Raw genomic sequence first — 24,785 nt, 5'->3', positions numbered from 1 at the left:
ATAACGCCACCCATCACCACTACATATAACAACATCCATCATCAATACATATAACATCATCCATCATCACTACATATAACACCATCCATCATCATCACTACATATAACACCATCCATCATCACTACAGATCGGTAAAGTAGTTTCCGAGATTCTCGTGTGGACACACAGACAGACATCTTTGTTTTATATAGATATAGATCATCACTACATATAACACCACCCATCATCACTACATATAACATCATCCATCATCACTACATATAACACCATCCATCATCACTACAGATCGGTAAAGTAATTTCCGAGATTCTCGTTCGGACACACAAACACACACAGACATACTTCTTTGTATATATATATATATATATATATATATATATATATATATATATATATATATATATATATATATATATATATATATATATATATATATATATATATATATATATATTTTTTTTTTTAATAGTGATGCCCTGTATTTATAACCTTGTAAAAACTATTTCCATACAGGACTTCTTAAACCGGTGCCTTGACGTTGACGTAGACAAGCGAGCATCAGCAATGGAGCTTCTAGAGCACAAGTTCCTCACCAAAGCAGTTAGCACGACCACTCTTAAACCTCTTATTGAAGCTGCTCAAAGGATCCTTGGGAAGCGTATCAGCCATACCCCATAGCTTTGTAAACTTAAACAAATATTATGCACAAAGGAAGATTTTTTTGCTTATTGACTTTGTAATTTGTAATAAAAGTATAAGACAGTAAAATGACACTCCCCTATATCAGAAGTTTTAGTTTACAGTAAGGTTGAATGTGATAGTGGAAGCCATCTACAAAGTTATGGTAACCTGCTGTGTTATAGTAATTCTGAGGTGTTTGTGTGTTTGAAAAACTTTTGATTTAAAGGTATACATCAAAGAAGGTCAATCATATTCTCCAGTTATTTCTATTATAATTTACTTTGGAAAAATGAAATTTTTTATTGAACATAACTTTATAGTAATCACTGTTGCTGCTGTTATCCTTCTTGTTATTAATTTGTTTTCAATTATTTAGTTTTAAGTTAAACAAATAGTGACATACTGTACTTGGTAAGTCATTTGCATTCTCATGGATTGTGAGCCAACGAGTTCACTCTGATTGGATTTCATTTTATACACAACATTCAAGGTTGTGGTATTATTAAATCTAATGCCATTGCCGAAAATGTATCATAACCTTTCATTTTCCCCTGTCTACTCTGCAATACAGTGGGGTATGCTATAACGAACGGTTTTACCTATAAAATTGAGAATGCTATAACGAACACAACTCCTACAACGAACGCGGATGAATACGGGACTATTTCGTCTGCCGCATGAATATTGTTGTACCGCGGCTCACAGCAAGAGCGTCAGGCGCCATATTGGTTCATTGTGTAGTCAGTGCACCACTGAACTTGTTGAAATTTCGTCTTGATGTAGAAATTCGTGTTATTTTTATAACTATTTTGTTATACAAGTGTACAATTACAACAATGAATCGTCAAAAGCGATTGAGAAAGCTAATAACCCTTGAAACTAAGAAAGAAATTATAAATAAACAGACAAAGTGCCTGTAAAACAGTCACCAAAGAGGGCTAGGAAGGATGACTCCTTTCCTTCCACCTCTTCTCCATAATTCTCTCCTCCCCTCTCCTCCTCTGCCTCCTGTCCTGCATGCTAACAACACTAAGGTAAGATAACGTACCGTATTTTTTACAATTTCCACAGAAATTTTTCAATGTTAAGTGGTTGTATTTGGGGGCCTGGAACGGATTAATCCTATAACGAACGAATGCTATAACGAACGAGGTTCTAGAACCAATTAGATTCGTTATAGCATACCCCACTGTATATTGATAATATATGCAGTACAGGGAACTAGTTTTTTGTGCGCCCATGAGCCGCTTGACTCACCCACCAGGCGTCAGTGTGGCTTTGTTTACAGTGGAGTGAACATTGATTTTGTTGGTGTCAAATATTTTTGCATTTTACATAAAAATTATTGGTCATTCTGAAATTTAGTTAACATATTGATAATTTAGCCAAGTCTTTCCAAGAAAACCGTGATCGTGCGGGTCCACCTGGAAAGAGGGTAGCAATCCTCACCCTTAGCTCACGTCTATAAGTGAGCAGTCACATACACTAGGAAGTAGGTTTCCCCAAATGGGGCTCTGGGAGAGAAATTCAGGAACCACTCTACGACCACCAGGCCATCAAGTGCCTGTGGGGAGTGATGAAATTTCTCTGCTACTTACTCAACCGGAATAGGTAGGCTCTGAACAATAGGAAAAACCTCCAAATAAGAAGAAAACACCACTTAACCACTGGTTATGGAGTGCGTATGCCCTCCTAACCGCGACCCCTGCCTGAACTGCCAACCCAATGACCCGAACCATGACAGGCTCCGCACAGAGAAAGAGGACCAGCTGCGGGCCATCCATGAAGCCCTGAAAACCAAGAACAACGCCATCCACACCACTGCCACCGCCCCCAACAACTTCACCACCTCTGCCACCGCCACCGAGGACGACAACTGGACGAAGGTTGAAAAAAAAAAAAAAGCCGACGTGCTTTTTCGGGAAACGAAATCCATCAAGCAGCGCAAAAGTCACCCATCACCACCAGCAGCTTGCACCCAACGACACTGCCAAAATTCCAGATCTCGAGAACAGACATGAAAACGACATATGCCGTCATCACAGAGATGGAGAAACAAAATAAACTGGCCAAGTTCTCAGTGTGGCCCAACCTAAAGGGGGCGATGTTATTCACCCCAAAGACAAGGACTCTGCCACCACCCTCGGCACTTACCTGAAAAACACCACCACCGTCGCATCAACCAAGCTGGACCCCGCCCAGAAACTGATGAAGTCGGTAGTCCTCCATGTAGCCGAGACGATAAATAGGGTTTTGTCAGGGGAGGGTACCAAGCCAATAGTGTGTCTCGGTGTAGGAGGTAACGACAAAGGAAAGGTTAGGAGTGAGGAACTTTTCTAAGAGGTATAGAGAGGCGCTAGGGAAGGTTGGAGATAGGGGAGGGATCTCGATAATATGTGGTGTCTTGCCTAGAAGAGGAGTTGGCGGTGAATGGTTGCCCAGGGCAATTGATATAAATTGCCAACTGGAAAAACATTGTGCAAGCAATGGTTGGGCATTCATTGATAACTGGCAACCATTCTATGGCAACGACTACCTGTACAAAGTGTACACTTTTGTACAGTCTTGAGGAAGTACACTTGTCTCGCACGGGGGTAAAGACGTTGTCTGCATCCCTGGAGCGTGAAATTGCAGCCAGTAGAGAGAGGTCAGGGTAAGTGGGAGTAAAAAAAAACAAGCAGGTCCTGGGGAGTAAAATTGGTTACTCAGGACAAGGGGTAAAACAGGAACAGGGAAGGGTAGGTTTAAATGTATACTTTACAAACAGTAGGAGCGTTAGAAATAAAATAGACTTGCTGAGAGCGGGTGTATGTACCAAGAATGTAGATGTCATAGCAATCACCGAAACTTGGATGAGTCTGGCGAGCAAGAACTTTTTATCGGAGTATCACAAAGACAGGGAAGGTAGGAAGGGGGGAGGGGTCGCACTCTTCGTCAGGGATACATTAAAATGTTGTATTAATAATTCAATAAAGGGTGAAATAGGAACCGAATCTGTATGGGTAGAAATTGCGGAAGGAAGAGAAAAACTAATTATGTGAGTGATTTACAGGCTCCCAAGTCTTGGGAAAGAAGCATCTCAGCCCATATGGCAGGAAATGAGTGGGGCAGCAAAATACAACAACCTGTGCATTATGGGGGATTTCAACTTCAGAAATATTGACTGGGACAACATTATAGGTGACTATGAATCTGAAGACTTCATAGATGCAGTACAGTAAAAAAAATTTAAAACAACTAATTACAAAACCTACTAGAGGTGACAATATATTAGACCTAGTATTAACAAATAAAGAAAGTATTATCAGAGATATCTTAATAGGGGAAGAACTAGGGAACAGTGATCACAGAGAAATCAGGTTCACCCTAAATTGGGAAACGAAAAACAATGAAAATATGGTCAGAGTCCCAGACTTTCGATCGGCAGATTATGAGGGGTTAAGAAGGTACCTAGGTGAGGTCGCCTGGGAACAGTCAGGTCAGTCGCCTGGGAACAGTCAGGTCAGTCCCCGGTAGGATCGGGTGAGGTCACAGGCGACAGAACAATTGATCATGACTATAATATATTCACTAGTATACTATGTAAAGCACAAAAACTAAATATACCATACAGAAAAATTAGGTCAAATAAGAATGAGCCAAGGTAGATGACCAAAAAACTTAAACATGACATAGGAATAAATTAAGAAATTTATAAGAAATTAAAGGAAGGGAGGAGCATCTCTGAAATAGGTATAATGAACTATCTAGGAATGTTAAGAAAAATGTAAGGAAGGCAAAAAGGGACTTCGAAATCAGGATAGCAAGAGAATCCAAGGTGAATCCCAAGGGATTTTTCCAGGTATATAGGACAAAGGTCAAGGACAAGTGGGACCTTAAAAGTCAAAGAGAGGGGAAGTGATCGATGATGGTGAGAAAATAAGCAAAGCATTAAACAACTGCTACTTATCAGTTTTCACAGAAGAAATTCACGAGGAAATGCCAGGGGTGGAACTGATATTTAGGGAAATGAAGAAGAGAAATTCAAGAATATCACTATCAAAAACGAGGATGTTCTAAAGAAGATGAATAAATTAAAGAAGACAAAATCCCCAGGATCGGATGAAATTTTCCCTCGAGTTTTGAAAGAGTGTAGGGAACAGATTAACGGACCCCTCGTAAATTTATTTACAAAATCATTAGATACGAAGTTGTGCCAGGCTCGTGGAAACAGGCAAATGTAATACCCATATTCAAAAAGGGAGACAGCATCGGCGTCAAATTACCGGCTGATTAGTTTGACGTCAGTAGTGGGGAAATTTCTTGATTCAATTATAGAATATAGCATTCGATCGCATTTAGAGAAAAACAAATTAATCTACAACTCTCAACATGGATTTACAAAGGGAAAAATCTTGTCTCACAAATCTGCTGACGTGTTTTAGGAAAGACTTTGAGGTAGTAGATAATGACGAAAATTATGATGTTATTTACTTAGACTTTAGCAAAGAGTTAGACAGAATACCGCATCAGAGGCTAATGAGAAAAGTTAAGGCTAAGGGCATCGAGGGGAAAGTTTTAAATTTGATAAAATCATGGCTCACCGATAGAACACAGAGGGTCAGCGTAGAGTGTTAAATCTGAGTGGGGCTGTGTAACCAGTGGGGTTCCCCAGAGGTCAGTACTGGGCCCACGCTTGTTCATAATCTACATAAACGATCTAGATACTGGGATCAGCAGTGACATAAGCAAGTTTGTGGATGACACCAAATTAAGGGGGCAGATTAATTCAGGGCAGGATGCAAATGCACTACAGGAGGATTTAAATAAACTGCAGGAGTGGTCAGAAAAATGGCAAATGAAATTCAACACCAGCAAGTGCAGCGTACTTAATAATGAAAGAACAAATACTGTCAATGTATACAGCTTTAACAACATCAACTTAGAGAAGTCGACTTGTGAAAGAGACTTAGGGGTACTTGTGAGCCCGGACCTACGGCCTAGAAAACAGTGCGTTAATGTTCGAAATAAGGCAAGCAGAGTTGTAGTGGATTCCTCCCCTACAAGCACCGAACCTTCTCGAATTCCCCAGCCTACGCCTCCAGCGCCGCCCACGGAGCGGGGGTCAACTATCTACCCACGCCTACCCACGCTTTATAAGGTCTGACACTGCTCTGACCAGCTCTCTTTTCTACCCAGTGCCACCAGCAAGCAACACCTCCTCCGCGCCAACCGTGCGGCTGCCGCTCCCTCCAGCGACCTTGGCGTCCCTCAAGCCGCGTGCCCTCACTCTGGCCACCCTCACCACCCAGCTCTCTCTACTCAACGCTTATTACCATGCTACTTACCCAGCAACAAGCTGCATTGTACATCCAATACAATATGTATACAGTGAGCACATTGTGAGTTTCCTTTCTGCATCCCATCCTGAGTGTGAACCAATATCTCATACCCCTACAGAGTATTAGGTTTTATATCTAGAGTGTAAGCAATAAGAGTGCGTAGGTCATATTGCAACTATATCTTGCGCTAGTCAGGCCGCACCTCGATTATGCTGTTCAGTTCTGGCGCCCTTACTATAGCATGGATATCAATTCACTGGAGTCGGTGCAGTGAAGAATGACGAAAATGATTCCGGGACTTAGAAACCTTCCATATCAAGATAGATTAAAGAAACTAAACTTGCATTCCCTAGAAAGACGAAGAGTGCCCCAAGGCTCAGTACTTGGACCATTATTAATTATTATATATACATAAACGATAGATATCGGTGTAGACAGCAACATAAGTAAATTTGCTGATGACACTAAAATAGGGCGTGTAATTAAATCTGACAAGGATTCCGCAAAACTACAGGAAGATCTAAAACAAATTTTCGAATGGTCTGAAAAATGGCAGATGAAATTCAATGTGAACAAAAGTAAAGTACTTAGTCTAGATGTAAACAGAGAAACCATATATCAGATGAAAAACGATGTTATAGAGAAATCCGACTGAGAATGATTTAGGAGTAATGATAAGTAGGAATCTTAAGCCAAGTAAACAATGTGTATTTGCTCGAAACAAGGCTAATATAGTACTTGGGTTCATCCAAAGGAGTGTTAGTTACAAAACTAGAGAGGTCATCCTGAAACTATATCTTGAGCTTGTGAGACCTCACTTGGAATAACCACCGACTGAGAATACACCTCGAACTTGACGAGAAATACAACCCCAGGCAGCACGGATTTAGAAAACACAGAGGAACCCATACAGCCTTAGCCCTAATTTACGAAAAAATAGCAAACGCAATGCACAACAGAGATCAATGTAACGTAGTATTAAGGGACGTAGCAAAGGCATTCGGCAAGGTCTGGCACTTGGGGCTCAAATATAAAATTACCACCCAAGAACTTCCCAACAACTTTACTTCCTTTCTTTGTAACTTCCTTGACAACAGAGAGGCCAAAATTATCATTGGTAACCACATAGGCCCAAGCATCAAGTTATACAGCGGAGTACCACAGGGCAGTAACCTCTCGCCAACACTCTACACATGATACATGGCGGACATGCCACGTCCTACACACGGAGAATACATAGCTTATGCTGATGACGTCACCCAAATCATCCGACATCCAGGCAAGGGCAGACAGATGATGGCACGAAAAACAGCCCACGCCATCGAGCAAATCAACGAATATGAAAAAAAGTGGAAAATACAAACCAATACACAGAAACTAAAGATCATACACATTGCCAAAATAAATCCAGCACCAATCACAGTCAACAACGTACCTATACAATACTCCAACGAAGGCAAAATTCTGGGACTCACAATAGCAAGAGGAGGCATAGCAAAACACATAACACAACGCAAAACGCTTGCCCAATGACAACTCGCAAAACTACGAAGATTTAGCAAAATGGGCACCAAAATTCAACTACACCTATTCAAAGCACTTGTCCGCCCCCACCTGGAGTATCCACCAATACCACTCAGCACGATCAGCAAAATCAGACAACTTAAACTTCAATCAGTACAAAACAAAGCTATCCGTAGAACACCAAAATACAAGAACTTCACGAATTATACAATATCGAACCACTGAACACACAGCCAAGCCCAGAGAATCTGTAGCAAACTTGAAGAGCTGGAGGACCCAATATTCTCTCTCTACAGACTTCGCATCAAGGAGTCCCCGAGTCCTAGCTGATAACATGTCATAGCTAGACACATGAGCCCACTTTGTTATTAGCTCATTCGACTTTTGCAGAGGGTTTGGATGGGAGACGTGTCTACTGTTTTTACCTCTGATTATGTTTATGTCTTTCCAGGCTTTGCAGAAGGATGTGTGTTGGTACAGGCTGTTGACATATGTCTCCCATACATTTTGTCTGAGTTCGTTTACACGATCCCTGACAGCAGCAAGGGAAGTTTGATACAGTTGTAACATTTGAGGTGTTCTAATTTGTTTGTAACCCTTACCCACCCTCCTGACTCTAACCCTGAGTTTTTTCAGCTCAGGGTCATTATAGCACTGCTGTTGCCTGTTCCCATTATGCTGACCACGTTTTCTCCTTTTTTTTTTGGTGGAGGCTTGAGCGGGTAGACGTCTGCTGTGTGTGGCCACCACCCCAACCTATCAACTCGTCTCAGCTAGGTGGACAGCCCACCTGCTATCACCCCCTACTACTTTACTTCCCGTTTCTATGCTTTCCTTCTCTCTTTCCTCTCCTCTCCCAGGGCAAAGTCATTTGCCACTTTACTTCATTATCATCATCATCACTTGGATTACGTAGTTCAATTCTGGTCACCGTATTATAGAATGGATATAAAATTCCTAGAAAGAATTCAGAGGAGAATGACAAGACTAATCCCGGGCATTAGAAACCTCGTGTACAGAGACAGGTTAAAGCATCTTAATTTGCACTTCCTCGAGAGACGTAGAGCGAGGGGCGACATTTACAAAGGTACTCAAACTATCCAACTAGGAGCGAACTCATAACAATGGTTTTAAATTAAACACATTTAGATTTAGGCGCGAAATAGGTAAGCATTGGTTTGAAAATAAGAGTAGTGGATGAATGGAACAAGTTACCAAACATCATCATTAACTCTAATACGCTGGATAGCTTCAAACATAAGTTGGATGGATATACAGTATGGGCAATAGGGGTTGGGTGTAAATGGGCCTGCTCAGTATAGGCCAATAGGCCCGCTGCAGTTTCCTCCATTTTTATGTTCTTATTTAAGAATATTTTGACTACCTTATTGCAACGAATTTGACCTGTTAGTTCAATCCCTTAAATTACTGAACATTAATGTTTTTAAGTATGACTCAACTATTACTAATATGTTAAGAACAGTCCAACCTTCAATGTAAATGGAAGTGTTTACTGCATTCCATGTAACAATTGAAATGGAAATTATGTAGGTCAGACTGGGAAAGCATTACAACTTACAATAAAACAGGCCAAGTTTAATAAGAGAACAGCATCTGAAAGCAGTGCACTTTTCGTTCATATAAGGAACAAAAATCACACACACACACACAATACTGTATACTGTACATAACATAAACCCTCAGTCCAAATTGACGACCGCCCACGATTCACACCAGGAGGGCGATGACCGCGTTCAGAACAACTACAAAATCAGCATCTGGAATCTCGCCTTCTTTTTTGGCCGCTTGGTCTGATATTTCCGCAAGAAAATGACGTCAGTTACAGGTGTGGGAAGTGTGTCAATGGAGGTGTGTGGCAACGACGGAGGCGCAGGGCGGAGGGAGGCTGGCGGCCGCTACTGCCACATGGTCTTCCTCAGTTGGCTGTCAAGGGTTCAGCCGCACGTACCACTGTAGAGTGTTACTCTTCCGCTGTCTGACGCTCGTGAGAGAAACTTTAGCCGCGATCACCGACCTCGACTTTACGAGTTTTTTTCACTCTCTAGATTAAGCAACAATGAATGTTTCGCGTCTATTTGTTTTATTAGCGCTAGTGGTCGCCCTAGCTCAGGCTCAAAGGCGTCAAAAACCACGTACGCAATCCCGACCAGGAGGGAGTAAAAGAAGTCGTCCCGAACGGCGGCCCTCCGTGACCCGCCAGACGGACGGACAGCTTTCCTCCCCTTCGTGCGGCGATGATGAAGACGTGAGTTTCGAGCTGATCACGGGTTTTGTGTACTCCTCGGCCGATGACATCATCGACTCCAATATTGGCACTCTGCTGCTGAGTGAGTGTATCCAGTTCTGTCGTCGCAGCCCTCAGTGCCAGGCGCTCAACTTCGAGACCGGCCTATGTGTGCTCTTCAAGACTGCCGCCGGGGAGAACTCAGGTCAGTACCATAGTGGTGTGAAAGGCCGGAAGAGGGTACCAGGAAGGAATGGGAGACAGGGTGAGGTGTGAGAGGCAGGGTGAAGGTGCCAGGGAGGTGTGAGGCAGGGTGAGGAAGATGTAAGAGTGAGGGTGCCTGAGATGTGTGAGAGCCCGGGAGGGTGTCAGTGGTGTATGAGACAGTGTGAGGATATAAGGAAGTGTGTGAGGGATTGGGGAGAGGGATACAAGAGGTCTAACACGAGCGGTGAGGGAGAGGAGGGATGAGGCAGATCATAATGAGTGAGAATGTTCGAGGATCCTTAAGTTTCAAAAAGGTTAATGAACTGTAAATGATATATGCAATGATTATGAACGATACAGAGATAAACGGGTTTAATGTAATAACAGAAGACAGAGACAAAGACCTTCCAAAAAGTATGCATCTTATTTTTCACTTTAGTTTGAGTGGCAGCTGTGATCTTAGTATAAAACCGCTCAAAATAAGATGAATTCCAAATAATAAATGCACGGTGTCTGTCAATTGAGGACAGTGTACATATTTTAGCTGCATTTTTGTAAGTCTTAGCAGAAATGAAAACAGGGAACTTCAACACAACTAGGAGTAGTGATCAATGCTGATAGGTACTAACAGGAAGCGAGTTGAGACCTGACACAACTCTTTATAAGCGAATTCGTAACCAGTGTTGTGGGATATATAAAACTGCATATACAACTAACTAAAATATCAGATAAAACCCTATTTCCTTTGTTCCCTAATTAGTATCTTGGCTACACTCTTACAGTTCTAGGTTCGTGTCAGATATAAGTTGAATATTAAAGCCCACATCTTAATATAACGACGGAGAATTTGTGCCAGCAATGTGTCCCTGAAGGTCAAGGCGATGATGTGTTTTATTACCGCCTCTAAAGGTTTACAGTAAACTGGTCCCGAAGGTGTATTAGCTAAGTGTTGTTCCGGCAGTGTACAATATGTGCCCAAGACAATAAGAATGGCGTGTCTTTGTTGCCACCATAAATTTCTAGAATTTGTTTGTTGTAAATAAATTAAGACTGGTGTTCGTGTGTTTAATGATTTGGCAGTTGAATCACCTAATTGTAACAGAAATCAGCAGTATGGGCAAAGATCTCCCACAAAACGTATTGCATAACAATAACACACTTTGGCGTTTCGTCAAATTAACGTTGATCTAACATAACCTACCTAATCCGCCCAGGTTGCGTTAATGTTTAATAAGGTGAAACAAACTGGGGGACTAATCTTCCCATGATTCAAATTATGTATAACAGTACAAATGTTCTGGACATATTGAAGCTTTAATTGACCTTTGAAGAGCTTTAGCGCGTATATCATTCGGAAAATACCGATAGGTGGAGCACTAAGCGTCTGAGATGTCTACGACACCATCAACCAGCATCCAGGAACAGGAAAACAGCATTTACATCAGGCTCTCCTCCTCGCTATTCATCCCGCTGCTGTAACTACCTGTTCCCGCCAATTATTACAGTTAGTGTGATATTACAACCTGGATATATGACTCTCCTTATGATGCTGAAGTCCTCTTGAGGGTGAAATAGGGTGATGAGGATACAATAGGAAGACAAACGTTAAAAGATGACGACAAGGGTGAAAAGAGGGAGGGTAAAGGGAGATACAGGGTGTTGGGTGTGGGAAAGGGGTTATTAAGGGTGGAAAGAGGATATGAAAAGAAAAGTAAGATACTAGGGGAAAATAGGGTGAGGAAAAGAATGTTAATGGTGAATAAATAGCGAAAGGGGTGAAAAAATTGAGCTGAAGTAAAATAAAGGTGAAATAGGTCGATGGTGTTTTGAATAAGGGGGTCTAGGGTGAAATGACCAGATAAAGAGATATAAAATAAGACTTAGAACTTGACAAAATCAGTTCGGGTGACAAAGGAAGTCACGAAGTGAATCAGAGCGGCAAGGCGAATTAGGGTGATACGATGAATTAGAATAACAAGGAAGGTTAGCGTGACAATTGTAGTGACAAGGTCAATTAGGTAGAAGGGAGGATAGTAGCAGGTGCTTGTATAGGTGGGAAGGGGGGATGGAGGGTGATGCGGGTGGAAGTGCCAAGGTCAACAGGTGTGTTGGGGTCACTCACCTGTTCCCCACCTACTTAAATACACTCGTATACACACACACCCTTCTGTACACACACATTCACCTATATATACACATCCACTCGTACACACACACACACGCCCGCATATCTACCTGTGATAAGAAGAACGGCCTCACCTGGGGAATTTGACTTTCGAATGTTTGTGAATCCGATCACTTATTGAGTTGTTGGATTAAAAGAAAACGTATTTCAGATTGTATTTTATTCTGTTGACATGATAGTGTGTTACTGAAGGGGGGGGGGAGGACAGACGCAAATGATAAAGATGGTAAATATATTTATTTTACACCACTTGGAGATTAAGCTATGCCAGCTTATTTCACCTGATGTTAAAACACCTTTAAGCTACCTCGAGGGGGGGGGGGTTAGGTGGGTTAGAGGTAGGGTGGTTAATCTTAAGAAGATAGGAAGGTTGAGACAAACAGGCAGGCAGCCAGGAAGAGACCCAGGAGTAATGACGGAAGCAGAAACAACGTGAAAGCAGGAGGGTGGGATGCGCGGGTGAGGGGAACGGGTCTGACCTTCACTCACAAGACAAGTTCAGGGTCACGTACAGTTGCCAGCGCTGGTCTGGTGTTTCATCATCATGACAACCTTCCTACATTCTACCTCACAGCGGTCGCTCACCTGTCCACACCAGTGTCTTATTACGCTCGGAGCTGGTGAGAATGCTGGTTGGAGTCACAGTGACGCGGCATGGTGTAAGACAGAGAGAAGTGGTGTTGGATGCGTGGGGGTGGGAGTGCTCAGGGTGTGGGGTGGGTAGGAGGGGGCGCGGAAGTGGGGAGGGTAGGGGGGGAAGTGGGGAGGGTAGGAGGGAGCGGGGAAGTAGGGAGGGTAGGAGGGAGCGGGGAGGGTAGGAGGGAGCGGGTAAGTGGGACGGGTAGGCGAGAGGGATGATCCGTGTACCGTTACCTAGTGTGGCGTCATCACCGGTGTCCCAGGATAACTGTACACACTCCCTTCCTTCGTCACACACCTTCCTGTCGATGCCCACCACCACGCTTGTCACTCCACCACTCAAAGTTTATTGCCCACATGTGACGTCTAAGAATTTCATTATGGTACACCGGTCGTTGGTTCTAGGAATATTTTTTTTTTTAGAAACTTTCAAACCTTTCGTGTTTCCTAAGAATATTTTCACAGAGATATTCCCTCGTGGTTTTACCTCTTTTCTTGCTGATGGTTGTATATGATATTATCACTCCTTGGCGACATCGTTCTTATGCTCCTTCATGAGCGAACGTTACTGCAAGCAAAATCCGGACTAATCTACACCTAACTCAGCCTTCATAAACGTGTAAAAACGGGGTAGAGGAGACAGCCAGACACTTGAGTGCTGGTTGTTGACTGGTTGTTTATGAGGGCATCCCCGAAACCTGACGATCAGTCTTGTATAACGAACACGATGAAAGAGTAATGTCCACCTTATTAAGTGTCCTTCTTGTAGGATATAATCAAGCTCATCTGAATATTAGGCCTCCCAGCTTATTTCACATGAGAATTAGTCATCCTAGCTAAATTCACCTGATGATTAAACACTAATGATACCTGGAGGGGTTAGGGTGTTTAATCATCACGTAAAATCATCTGGGGGCGCCTACTCTTCATGTGATTGTATTGTTACTAAAGGGTTAGGTCACCATGCCACACACTCCCGTCCTTTCATCATTATAATTGTTGGATATTTGACCCCTGTCGGAGTGAGTACTTACCTCGGCTGTTGTACGTCACTTCCGCTGATTAGTCGTAAGTCTAGCCTCTGGGATACTGCCACCAGTTCACTAACCTGTCTGAAAGGTAAGTTTTATTTAGTTTCATTCAATAAATTCAGAAACAAACTAAATTGAAGTACAAATGCAAATACAGGTACAGATATAAGGACTGGTGGTTGGCCTGTGTATGGCAGCTCCCGTCTAGAGTTACTACCACTCTCAATCATCCATGAATCTATCTAGCCTCCCTTTAAAACTTTCCAGCATTCCAGTACTTACTACAAAGTTGTTAAGCTTGTTCCACTCGCCCACCACCCTATTTGTGAACATACAAGCATCAAGGTACACATGCACGCACAGGTACACATACAAGCATCAAGGTGTCTTTACCGAGGTCACAACTACAACCCTTAAAACTGTGGGTAAACCGACACACCAGGGCAGCCTTGACCACGCGGTACTGCCCTATAACCCTAGTGGGCACGTCGCGTCGTCCCGTTAGGTGGTGGTAAAGCAGGCCAGCCGTCGTAAGCTAGTAACCCCCGTCCCTCACCGGTTAATCCTTACTGTATCTGCTGCCCGAGGTATTGGAGGTGCAGGGAACAAGATGTACTGTATGGTGCCTCGGTGGTGGTGATGTAACGGAGGCAAGTGTTTTCTGTCTCTATCTTTTTTTTTTCTCTCTTCTACTCTCTTTTCTCTTCTGACTGTTTCCTCTCCCTTCTTTTGCCCTTTTTTCTCTATCTTCTTCTGCCTCTGTTCTCTGTCTGTTTGTTTCTCGTTCTTTCCTCTTCTGCCTATTTCCTGTGTCCCGCTTCCTCTCTTTTATACGGAAGAAATGAAGAGGTATCCTAAAAAACATCCCGAGCATGAACACTTCCTCAAGAGCACCTGGCGTTCATTACCCACCTGTAACACGCCACCTGACCAAAACTCGTCTACGTGTTGAGTGTATTGGTTCTCCTATAAACTAATAACTGAAGGCACCCTACTTTATTTTACCTGATTAAACACAATAACACTACCAGGAAGAGGGTTAAGTAGGGTGAGGTTAAGTTAGATTACGTTAGCGTTGGTGGGTTATGTTATATTAGGTCACGTTAGAGGACAAGAGGATAAGGGGGGGGGGGGAATCTTCAGGTAATCTCATATATCTTATTGTCAACGAAAACAAGAACCCGTTGTGTTGCCTCCAGTCACTACACCCGTTCATAGTCTACATTCTCAAAGCTCCTCGGGTTAGACTCGCCTCTTCAACTGGTGAGGCAAAGATCTACTCTAGCTGGCTCACAGATGCTGCGGTTCAAGGACTTAGATGACATTGAAGATCCGACCATAATCGAATATTTTTTTCGGATTACCTGAAGATTCGCCCCCCTCCCCCCTCAGCTTATTTCATCTGAAGATTCGCCCCCTCACCGCCTTTTTTTTTTTTTTTTTTGTAGGTTAAGGTGGGGAATGAATGGAAGGCATGCTGGGGCTCAAGGCACAGCCAGACATGAGGGATGGAGAAGTCACAACATATAGTCGTGGGGGGAAAGGTTGGAAAAGAAGTTTAATGAGTTAAACAGAGGGGGACGACACCCCTTGTTTTATATATTACAGAGTTTGTTGGCTAACTAAGCTAACCTAGGATTTAGGATGAGGTTGCACAATGGTTACTCTAGTAGACAATGACTAGATTGATTTTACAATTACAAGTTTATTAAAACCTTATACTGTATTACGTTATGGACTCACTAGATTGTGACGTGTTAAATGTGAATTTATATCATCTTATGTCACCTGAAGATACGCTTCATCACCAGCTTATTTCACCTGAAGTTTTACCCTACCCTAACGTTGCCTGGGGGGTTAGGTAAGGTTAGCGTTGGGGTGGTTAATCATCAGGTGCGGGACAGGGTGAATCTTCAGGTGTTCCGAATTACGTACAAAATCTCTGAAAACCCGGATGGAGGCGGTGAAGGTGCAGGTGAGGATGACACACGCCAAAGGATAAGTAGGTCACCACTGCCCTCACCTGTGTGGAGGTGAAGTGAAGTGTAGCGATGTATGGCAAACCTCGAGGCGTCTTAACAACTTTGTAGTAAGTGCTGGAACGCTGGAAAGTTTTAAAAGGAGGCTAGACAGATTCATGGATGATAGAGAGTGGTAGTAACTCTAGACAGAATCTGCCATGCACAGGCCAACCGGCCTATTGCAGACTCCTTATTTTCTTATGTTTATTGTGTTCTTACCATCATCACTACCACAATTTCCTCTTAAATTTATGTGCACATGTACATATGGGGTTTGATTGATACGTTTATTGCGATAAAATAAAACACATGGGGTCGCCTGAAGAATCTGGGGTGGAGATTCTTCAGGAGATCCCAATCTCATCCTCCAATTCTTAGTTCCCACACTGATGCATAATGATCGGTACGTGAAATTTTCTCTGTAAGTCTTAACTGATGAAGCATGGAAAATACTTTTAACTGACCACACTTCATTTACGGCACAACGATGACCACCTAAAAGGACGGAGACTCGACTTTAAACTAAATAACGTACCCGATCATTTGCAAACTAGGGAAAATAAATCTTAGTACGAGATGAGATTCAAGACGCGACCACCCACACTCACGCTTCAACTATTGTCGTTTCCCAGCGCGTTATCGTTTTACGTGACATTCCGTTGTCTGGATGCCATTCTCTCTCTCTCTCTCTCTCTCTCTCTCTCTCTCTCTCTCTCTCTCTTAGTTATTCGTACTTTGTCTTGTTTTAATTTCCCTTTCTGTACCTTTCGCTCTTTATATATCAAAACTAGTCATTTAGCAAGACGAGGGGGGGGGATATTTGCACCTCACCGCTGATTATGGTACAGTGTCGCGATCTAATGGCGTACAAGAGATGAATTTCATGGTTCGCATTAACTGCCAGAGGAGCGAGCCATAGTAATTACCTGCTGGCAACGTCTGCAGAGTGACGTCACGCTTGTACGATACATATACATTGTAGGCCTATATATATATATATATCATTTAACAGTATATCAGTATATACAAATTCGATTGACAGACAAATAATACTAGATATATATTTCTTAATATTTGGGGAGCGAAAACGTAATATCTCCTTGAAATACGACTGGAAATTTTCAATAAGAAAGTAATGGGGGGAGGGGGCGTTATTAATGCGTTCATCCGCTTGCACAATGACTGACAGAGAGAGAGAGAGAGAGAGAGAGAGAGAGAGAGAGGTGCCAACTCAATGTGGGGTGACTGACCCCTTGTAATCAATTCATCATTCAAGACGGGTCTTCATTAATATACAACGGGACACCTCGCCGCTGCCAGATGAACGTTGTTTGTAATTCCTGGTTGCTTGTTTGGTTATTTTTTTTCCATATGTGGATGATTTATATGGTGGTGTTGCCATTGTTCGAGATACGTGACGTTTTTATGGCGTGTGTGTGTGTGTGTGTGTGTGTGTGTGTGTGTGTGTGTGTGTGTGTGTGTGTGTGTGCGTGTGTGTGTGTGTGTGTGAGAGAGAGAGAGAGAGAGAGAGAGAGACTGTTGATGGCCAAGAACAGGTCCTGCTGGTGGCTACAGTAGGCCACGTGCCCGCTGGTGCCTGTGTACGCCACGACCTACGTTCACACATAACAGTCATGTACACATGTGCACATGACTTCCACGTACATGCACTCGCCACGCACACAAGACAGTATGTGTGTGTAGATGCATACTAATACCCTTACCGTTATACACACAAGGATTCGGAGCTCTGCGTCTTAAAGGCTCTTATGTTAAAACGATAATAATAAAAAATGGCATCATAATTACGTTTAGACTATATCGTAGGGAGTAGGTAGTTCCTTTCTCCAAACCTCAGTTACGAGAAAAAATCTGCCCAAGACAGTTGGAGTACAGTATATCCAAACAAAGCTCTTTATAAACATTCTATAAAGGCGCATTGCCACACACACACACACACACACACACACACACACACACACACACTTATTAACTTCACTTACCAATCACAGAGATATGGACCTAAACCAGTCATGTACGAGAGATTGGCAGCTCTGACGATACTCACGCAGAGATGTTAAGCTTTATCATTGACAGGTGAGAAATATTGACGTCGGCCAATTACTCAACCGTAGTTAACGACCTCAATCAATCACTTGCTGTACCGCGAATAATGGATTCCACCGATTTCACACAGGATTATGACAGCCTCAACCAATCGTTACCCGGAGAGAGTAACGGGAACCAATCAGAAATCAATCAGTTAATTACCTTGTTTGGGCATCCGTTATCTATCAGTCCGGTATTGACGTCAGTTAATTGGCCAATCTTTCCACAGGTAGTTGATTAATAAGAAATGAGATGTCGTTATGAGTCTGTCTCTTTGTCTGGACCAACGAATCTATTGGATTATAAATGATCAGATCGGTCCTTAGGCTAGAATAGATTATGGAGTATTAGATTTGTTTATAAAATGAATTATAATGGATAAAATTCGTTTATATTCTGGATTATAAAGGATTCGATCCATCTATATTCTTGACTATATAATATTAAACTTGGTTCTCGGAGGAATTGATTCGCCTAGTCTGGCTAAAAGTTCTCGAACCTACACATAGAAATAGTGGGTCCATAACTATAGGATTAAATTAACCCTTTAACTTATACAAATGGGGATTAAAATAGGCTAGGATTACCATGTTGAACTAGGGTACTGTATAAGTACCACATTAAACGGATCTATATATTGTTCAAGTTAAACGAGTCTACTGTATATAAATTCCATTAAACGAATCTATTCAGAAAATGGGTTATACGAGTCAATATATATTACGAGCTTAAACAAATTCATGACAGGAACGAGACTGTTATATTGGGTTAATGTTTACATTGGATCAGCTGTTTTGTGCCAGCAAGGTGTGTTAGAGGTAATTAACCTGGAGGGCCAAGCCGATAGACCGTGAGGCAGGTGGTTGTAGTGATGTGGTGGTAGTAGTGGGGGTGTGGTGGAAGTAGTGTTGGTGGTGTGGTAGAGAAATGGTGTGGTAGAAATTGGGGTGGTGTAGTAGTGGTGGTGGTGGTGTGGTGGTGGTGGTGGTGGTGTGGTAGTAGTGGTGGTGGTGGTGCAGTAGTAGTTACGTTGGTATGAATGTAGTATTGCTGTTCTTAAAAGTGTGGACTTAGGAGAAGTGAGTGGAACGGGTGGAGGTGGCGCGTGGCAGTAACATGGCCGCGGGGAGGAGGTCAGAAGAGGTTCCGTTAACAACTGGTCAGGACGCTTACTGTTCGTTATCACACACACAGGTTGAACACGGCCGGCCAGGCAGGTACAACTGGACACGACCGGCTAAAGACAAGATGTTGAGGATGGGCGGCCAGAGGCAAGGCTAACAGGAAATAAGATGAATACGAGACAAAAAGAGTGACAACATGAACAGTAGAAGGTGGTAATGTTAGATAAATTCAAGAGACACAGACAAATAGCCACAATCAGAGAATATTCATAGGGGAGAGTGAGAGGAGCTTCACCATGCGTCAGTATATTACGAGTTAGCCGTGGCTGGAATTATGCCACCACAGTATTACCAATAAACTTTTTCATTACAAGTGACAAATCGGAGTCTTGACTTCTTCCTCCGAGCCCAGTAAGACTCTGAACCTATATTTTATATTTTCACATTAAATCTGCATCAGCACCAGCAATCACTTGTACCTCGTGCCCCTCCCCCCACGATGACAAGTTGTTTTGGAGGTCAAACAGATGCCTAGGACCTGCTGCAGTGACCCGCTTTTATGGCAGGAGCCTCAACCTTAAGAGACCCGGAGAGTGGACGGACGACTAACCTACCCTGCCAAGAACTTGAGGAGCACCGGTATCTCGGCCCACCCGGTGAACGATACAAGGCCCCCACCACCACGCTGACAGTTCAAGTACCAGCCGACCGAATTTCGTTAATTGAAGATTATTGAAGAACTTCCGATATTATAGTCACATTTAATACTGCCCGGAGGTTATCTGCCTAGCTGCTGATGACCAGTTTGTGTTTTTGCATTCAAGTATTATTAATCTCGGTACACATCACAATGAACACTTTATATAAGAGTCTGGTAGCAAGTGAAGGTCCTTAAGGAGGGTCCCTGGAACTTATTAACAGTTTTGAAAGCAGCGCCGAATACTAATACAAAATTACTTCTATCAACTTAAAAAGAACTCTAGACTCGCCTGACGGGCGATGAACCGTTAACACCTGTAATTAGGCCCGACACACCTGAATGAGGCTGGGAAGAAGGGAAGGAGGATAAGGAAGTGAACTCCATTGATAAGATGACGCAGCCTCCCGCTAATGAGATCACGTTCCTCGTCTCAGAAATAATAAGAAAGGCGATACCTCGGTCTTGGTTATCTGCGTAGGTATCCAGGGCATTTAGGAACAGGTAGCATGTTTTTATGAGGTACACTCAGGTGGAGAGGGGTTATAATTAACACTTACCGCGAGATGAGAGCACGCGTGTGGGGTGGTAAAACACACTAGTGATTCGTTTTTGTTTGTACAATATGTGACGCCCCGCGAGGTTCGACAGGAAGATAGATGGACTGACAGGATCTGTTACGTACTTTTAATATTGTACATTAAAAATACCACAAACTGTCCTGTGACGATTTACTGTGGACACTATTGGAAACTCTTCAGTCAACCTGGGTCAGTATCGTCTGTCACTGTTCTCGAAAGGATTTTGGTGACTTATAGATTCACTGAAAATTGTTACAGCGTTTATTCATAAATTCTATTAACAAAACATAAGAACAACATAACATTTAAAACATAAAACACATATTTAAACTTGAAACTGGATAGTTATAACGCTGACAGTAAAGCCCATAAAACACACGTTAAAAAACACACTTATGAGTGACTCGGGGATTCATGACCATTCAGCAAATAAAACCGCAATAAAAATTGATCAAGTCACTACGAGTTCGATCTCGGTGTTCATTAGTGTCGGGGTAGAACCACCTTTTCTCATCTCTCTCCTTTAGTATACTACCCTGTCCTTTTGATGTAATAGTTTTATTGTCAATAAAGTATTTCAATTTCAATTTCTCTCTTTTACCCATTTTCTCTACTTGTGGGTCGTAAGGAGCTTGTGATCCTGTAGTAAGGTTAAAGGCAGGTGATGAATGTACGTATAATGAAAGACGAAAGTCGTGTCGTGAAATTTGGTGAAAATATATGCCGAAGGGCTAAACTTTTGGTGCGCTCTGCCTTGTGGTAGGGGGCTCTCATAATGTTTAAAAAGTTATATTTAACCTTCGGATAAAACCGCGACACGACTTTTGTCTTTGATTGTACACGACATTTGTTCATTTATAGAGTGAGGGTAGGAGGTTTCAGAGGTTAGGGGTGTATGGTCAGCTAGATGTTAGTCCCCCAACAGTTGCCCTAACATCCCCCCTCCCCCCCCCATCCTCCGTCTCAGGTGACTAGGAACATCGTCAAGGAGTGAACTAGCCATCAGTAACAATCACACGCCCTACATAACCACTGCTCGTGCCGTTATCACCTCTAAATTTATTTACCCGTTATTGGAGCGTAATGTGTTCAATACATTAAAGTATGTGCTGTTGCTGTCAGTCACCATCTGCTGGTCACTGTGTGTAATAATAATAATAATAATAATAATAATAATAATAATAATAATAATAATAATAATAATAATAATAATAATAATAATAATAATAATCTGCTTATTAAGATAACATGGCAGCCCCAAGACTGAAAATATACAATGAACAGAGATGATAAGTTACATATGGTGAAATCACGGCGTGAGTCACTTGATTGACAAAAGCTTTCAATACAAAAAATATTAGAAACACAATCAACATATAAATTAACTATAGAACTGGTACTGTGAGAGCTGGTCTTGTAAACATTCTTGTGACCTGATATTGGCGTGGCCGTTTGGATGGCCGTCGTACCTGCGTGCTAATCCGCTCCCTCACTTCAGCTGCAGACGTTTAGCATATATTACACCCACCACGTAGTCCGGGTAGGTCCTTCAGCTCACACAGCGTGTTGGAGATGGTTCTTGTTCCTCATGTGATGTAGTTAGGAATTCATGATTCCTCACCTGGATGGAGTAGGAAGTCCTCATTTCTCTCCTGATGTAGCTTGTGAGACCACACCTGGATTATGCAGTTCAGTTCTGGTCACCGTATTACAGAATGGATATAGAATCATTGGAAAGAATTCAGAGGAGAATGACAAGACTAATCCCGGGCATTAGGAGCCTTGAGTATAGAGACAGGTTAAAGCATCTTAATTTGCACTCCCTCGAGAGACGTAGAGCGAAGGGCAACCTGATAGAGGTGTACAAGTGGAAGGCAGGGCTAAACAAAGGGGACATTACAAAGGTACTCAAACCATCCAACCAGGAGCAAACTCGTAACAATGGTTTTAATTTAGACAAATTTAGATTTAGGCGTGAAATAGGTAAACACTGGTTTGGAAACAGAGTAGTGGATGAATGGAACAAGTTACCAAATATCATCATTAACTCGAATACGCTGAATAGCTTCAAACATAGGTTGGATGCTTATATGAGCAATTGGGGTTGGGTGTAAACGGGACTGCCCAGTATGGGCCAATAGGCCCGCTGCAGTTTCCTCCATTCTTATGTTCTTATGTTTAGAGTCTTTCTTGACTTCTCATCCAGTGTTGGTGGTGGCGAGTGTACGGCGGACTGGGTGTGTCTGGTCCGCGTCATGTCAACATTGACTGCGAAGCACTGATTGTCACTAACAATTGTTTCTTTCTTCCGAATTTAAATCGTCACTTTTGTGTATCACTTGTGGGTTGATTGTCAATCTTTGCACTGTACTGTTGGTGGGAGCATGTTGATAAATTCAGATGGGGAGGAGATGGGGGAAGGGGAAGGCCCGACAGACCAGGCTGGCAGCTGTCTCTATGGCCTAAAAGGCCACGGCCGCCTCAGCGGGCAGCGCCGACTACACACGTCCACACATGAATCTAAATTTGTCTAATCACAATGTGTGTGTGTGAGTGTGTAATAATAGCTTGCAAAAGATGTATGACTGATATTCCCAGTTAACTCTCCCGATGTTCAGTCAACCACACTAACCCTATAACAGTCGAGGCTACTAACCTTCATATTACACGAGACTGGTCCAGCGGGTAGTGTGTTCAGATAACACAACATCTGTCACCTCCCCCCCGCCTTTACTTCACACAAATCTACGACAATTTCACCAATCCTTCCCATTATTACACTCGGACTCAACCGGCCATGCGCAGATTCTCACAAGTTCATACGTTCACTTTCCTACATAACTGTTGATAGAAGAAGGACTCTTAACTCTGTCTTATCCAAAATGGCGTCTAAACCACACTGAGACTGTAGGTTAATTATATACATCCATTTAATATAATTAGGAGAAAACATTATATTAAAAATCTTTGAACAAATTCTCTTAGGTTCATTTTGTTTGGTGTTTAAGTGGACGTATTTAGTTAAGGTCGAAGCTCAGTGTTTTTATTTTCCTTCTTATTTTTTAACTAAAGCGGAGGTCGGTTAGTTAAGTGCATTCTTAACCCTTTGAGTACGATGACATATTTCTCTGTATTCTAGGGGCCAAGACATTATACTCAAGGGGTGAAGACATCGTACTCATGGGGTTAAGTCATTGTACTCTGGGGGGTTAAGTCATCGTACTCAAGGGGTTAAGTCATCGTACTCAACGGGCTAAGCCATCATACTCAAGGGGTGAAGACATCGTACTCAAGGTGTTAAGTCTTCGTCCCCAATGGGTAAAAAATCGTACTCAAGGGATTGTCATCATACTCAAGGGGTCAAGACATCGTACTCGGTAAAAATCATGCTCACGGGTTCAAGACAACGTATTCAAGACATCGTACTCAAGGAGAGACATAGTACACAAGGGCTTAAGACATCGTACTAGGGGTTAACGCAACCAAAAAGTGCTATTCAGGCAGAAGGCGGGTGGACAGGAACGCCAGTCGCTGATGATTGCTCGTTCTGGCAAGCCGTCTGACTTAATGTTTTGTTTTTTCAAGCAACACCTGACCAACTGCTAAATGGTCGGACTCAACAGAACAGGAAAACGAGTCACTTTTTCAGGCAAGGCGAACCAACCAAACCATCTTGGGTGCACATCTTTGTCGTATAATTCCAATCGTAAAATTTCTGTAAATCCTGTTTCTTAATTTATAGAATAAGAAAACTATGATAATTTGGTCATATGATTTGGTATGAAGAAATAATGACAGATATATTAATGGGTAAAATGGAGGGTGTAGGAGAGCTAGGGGAAGGTACACACTGGGATGAATGAAGGAGATTAAAAGCTGTGGTCCCTAGAGAAGCAAAATGTGGCAGGACTGGTAAAGACAGCTCGGAAAAGTTTGGAGTGGAAGCTCGTGTTTAATTAAATTTCTTTTGCTAAACAGAATACGTCACTAAATGTATATGAATAGATATAAAAACTGAATAAAATAATGCATAATTAATCCCAAGATTTATATATTCACACATGTATAATTATAATAAATGAATGCATAAAGACAGACAGACATACACACAGAAAAATTAATAAAAATTTTTAGGTTTGTATAAAAAGACGTTTCACTATCCCTGGCGTGGCGTACGTCTACCCCCAGCACTGAGCCAACTCACAACGAATCACCAACACACACGCACAGTCATTAGCAGGTATACAACCAGAACACACCTCCACACACATGCAAACACAAATGAGCACGTACACACACACAAAAATCACACGCACGGACAGACACGCACACACACTCTTTACCACGACAATCATTCTGAGGGACACTTGATTCACGCTGGCATTATTTATGTCCATATACGTGTGACATGAAAAACTA

General features: G+C 42.4%; 2 protein-coding genes across 2 annotated transcripts in view; both read left to right on the top strand.

Moving 5' to 3' along the window:
• Positions 1-1,213, top strand: part of LOC121872998 (serine/threonine-protein kinase PAK 2-like) — a 31,570-nt gene extending 30,357 nt beyond the window's left edge. The window contains exon 11 of the mRNA XM_042376225.1: positions 515-1,213. Within this exon, the coding sequence (XP_042232159.1) occupies positions 515-679 (165 nt within the window). The 3' untranslated portion in view covers positions 680-1,213. The remainder of the gene's footprint in view (positions 1-514) is intronic.
• Positions 1,214-9,451: 8,238 nt separating this feature from the next.
• The window catches only part of LOC121872997, a 59,149-nt gene continuing 43,815 nt past the window's right edge, over positions 9,452-24,785 (top strand). Inside the window, exon 1 of the mRNA XM_042376224.1 lies at positions 9,452-9,977. Within this exon, the coding sequence (XP_042232158.1) occupies positions 9,605-9,977 (373 nt within the window). The 5' untranslated portion in view covers positions 9,452-9,604. The remainder of the gene's footprint in view (positions 9,978-24,785) is intronic.

Source organism: Homarus americanus, unplaced genomic scaffold (assembly GCF_018991925.1).
Source record: "Homarus americanus isolate GMGI-L3 unplaced genomic scaffold, GMGI_Hamer_2.0 scaffold11022, whole genome shotgun sequence".
NCBI classification, from domain to species: domain Eukaryota; kingdom Metazoa; phylum Arthropoda; class Malacostraca; order Decapoda; family Nephropidae; genus Homarus; species Homarus americanus.
The sequence above is the reverse complement of the archived record's forward strand: the minus strand, read 5'-3'. Positions and strand labels throughout refer to the sequence as shown.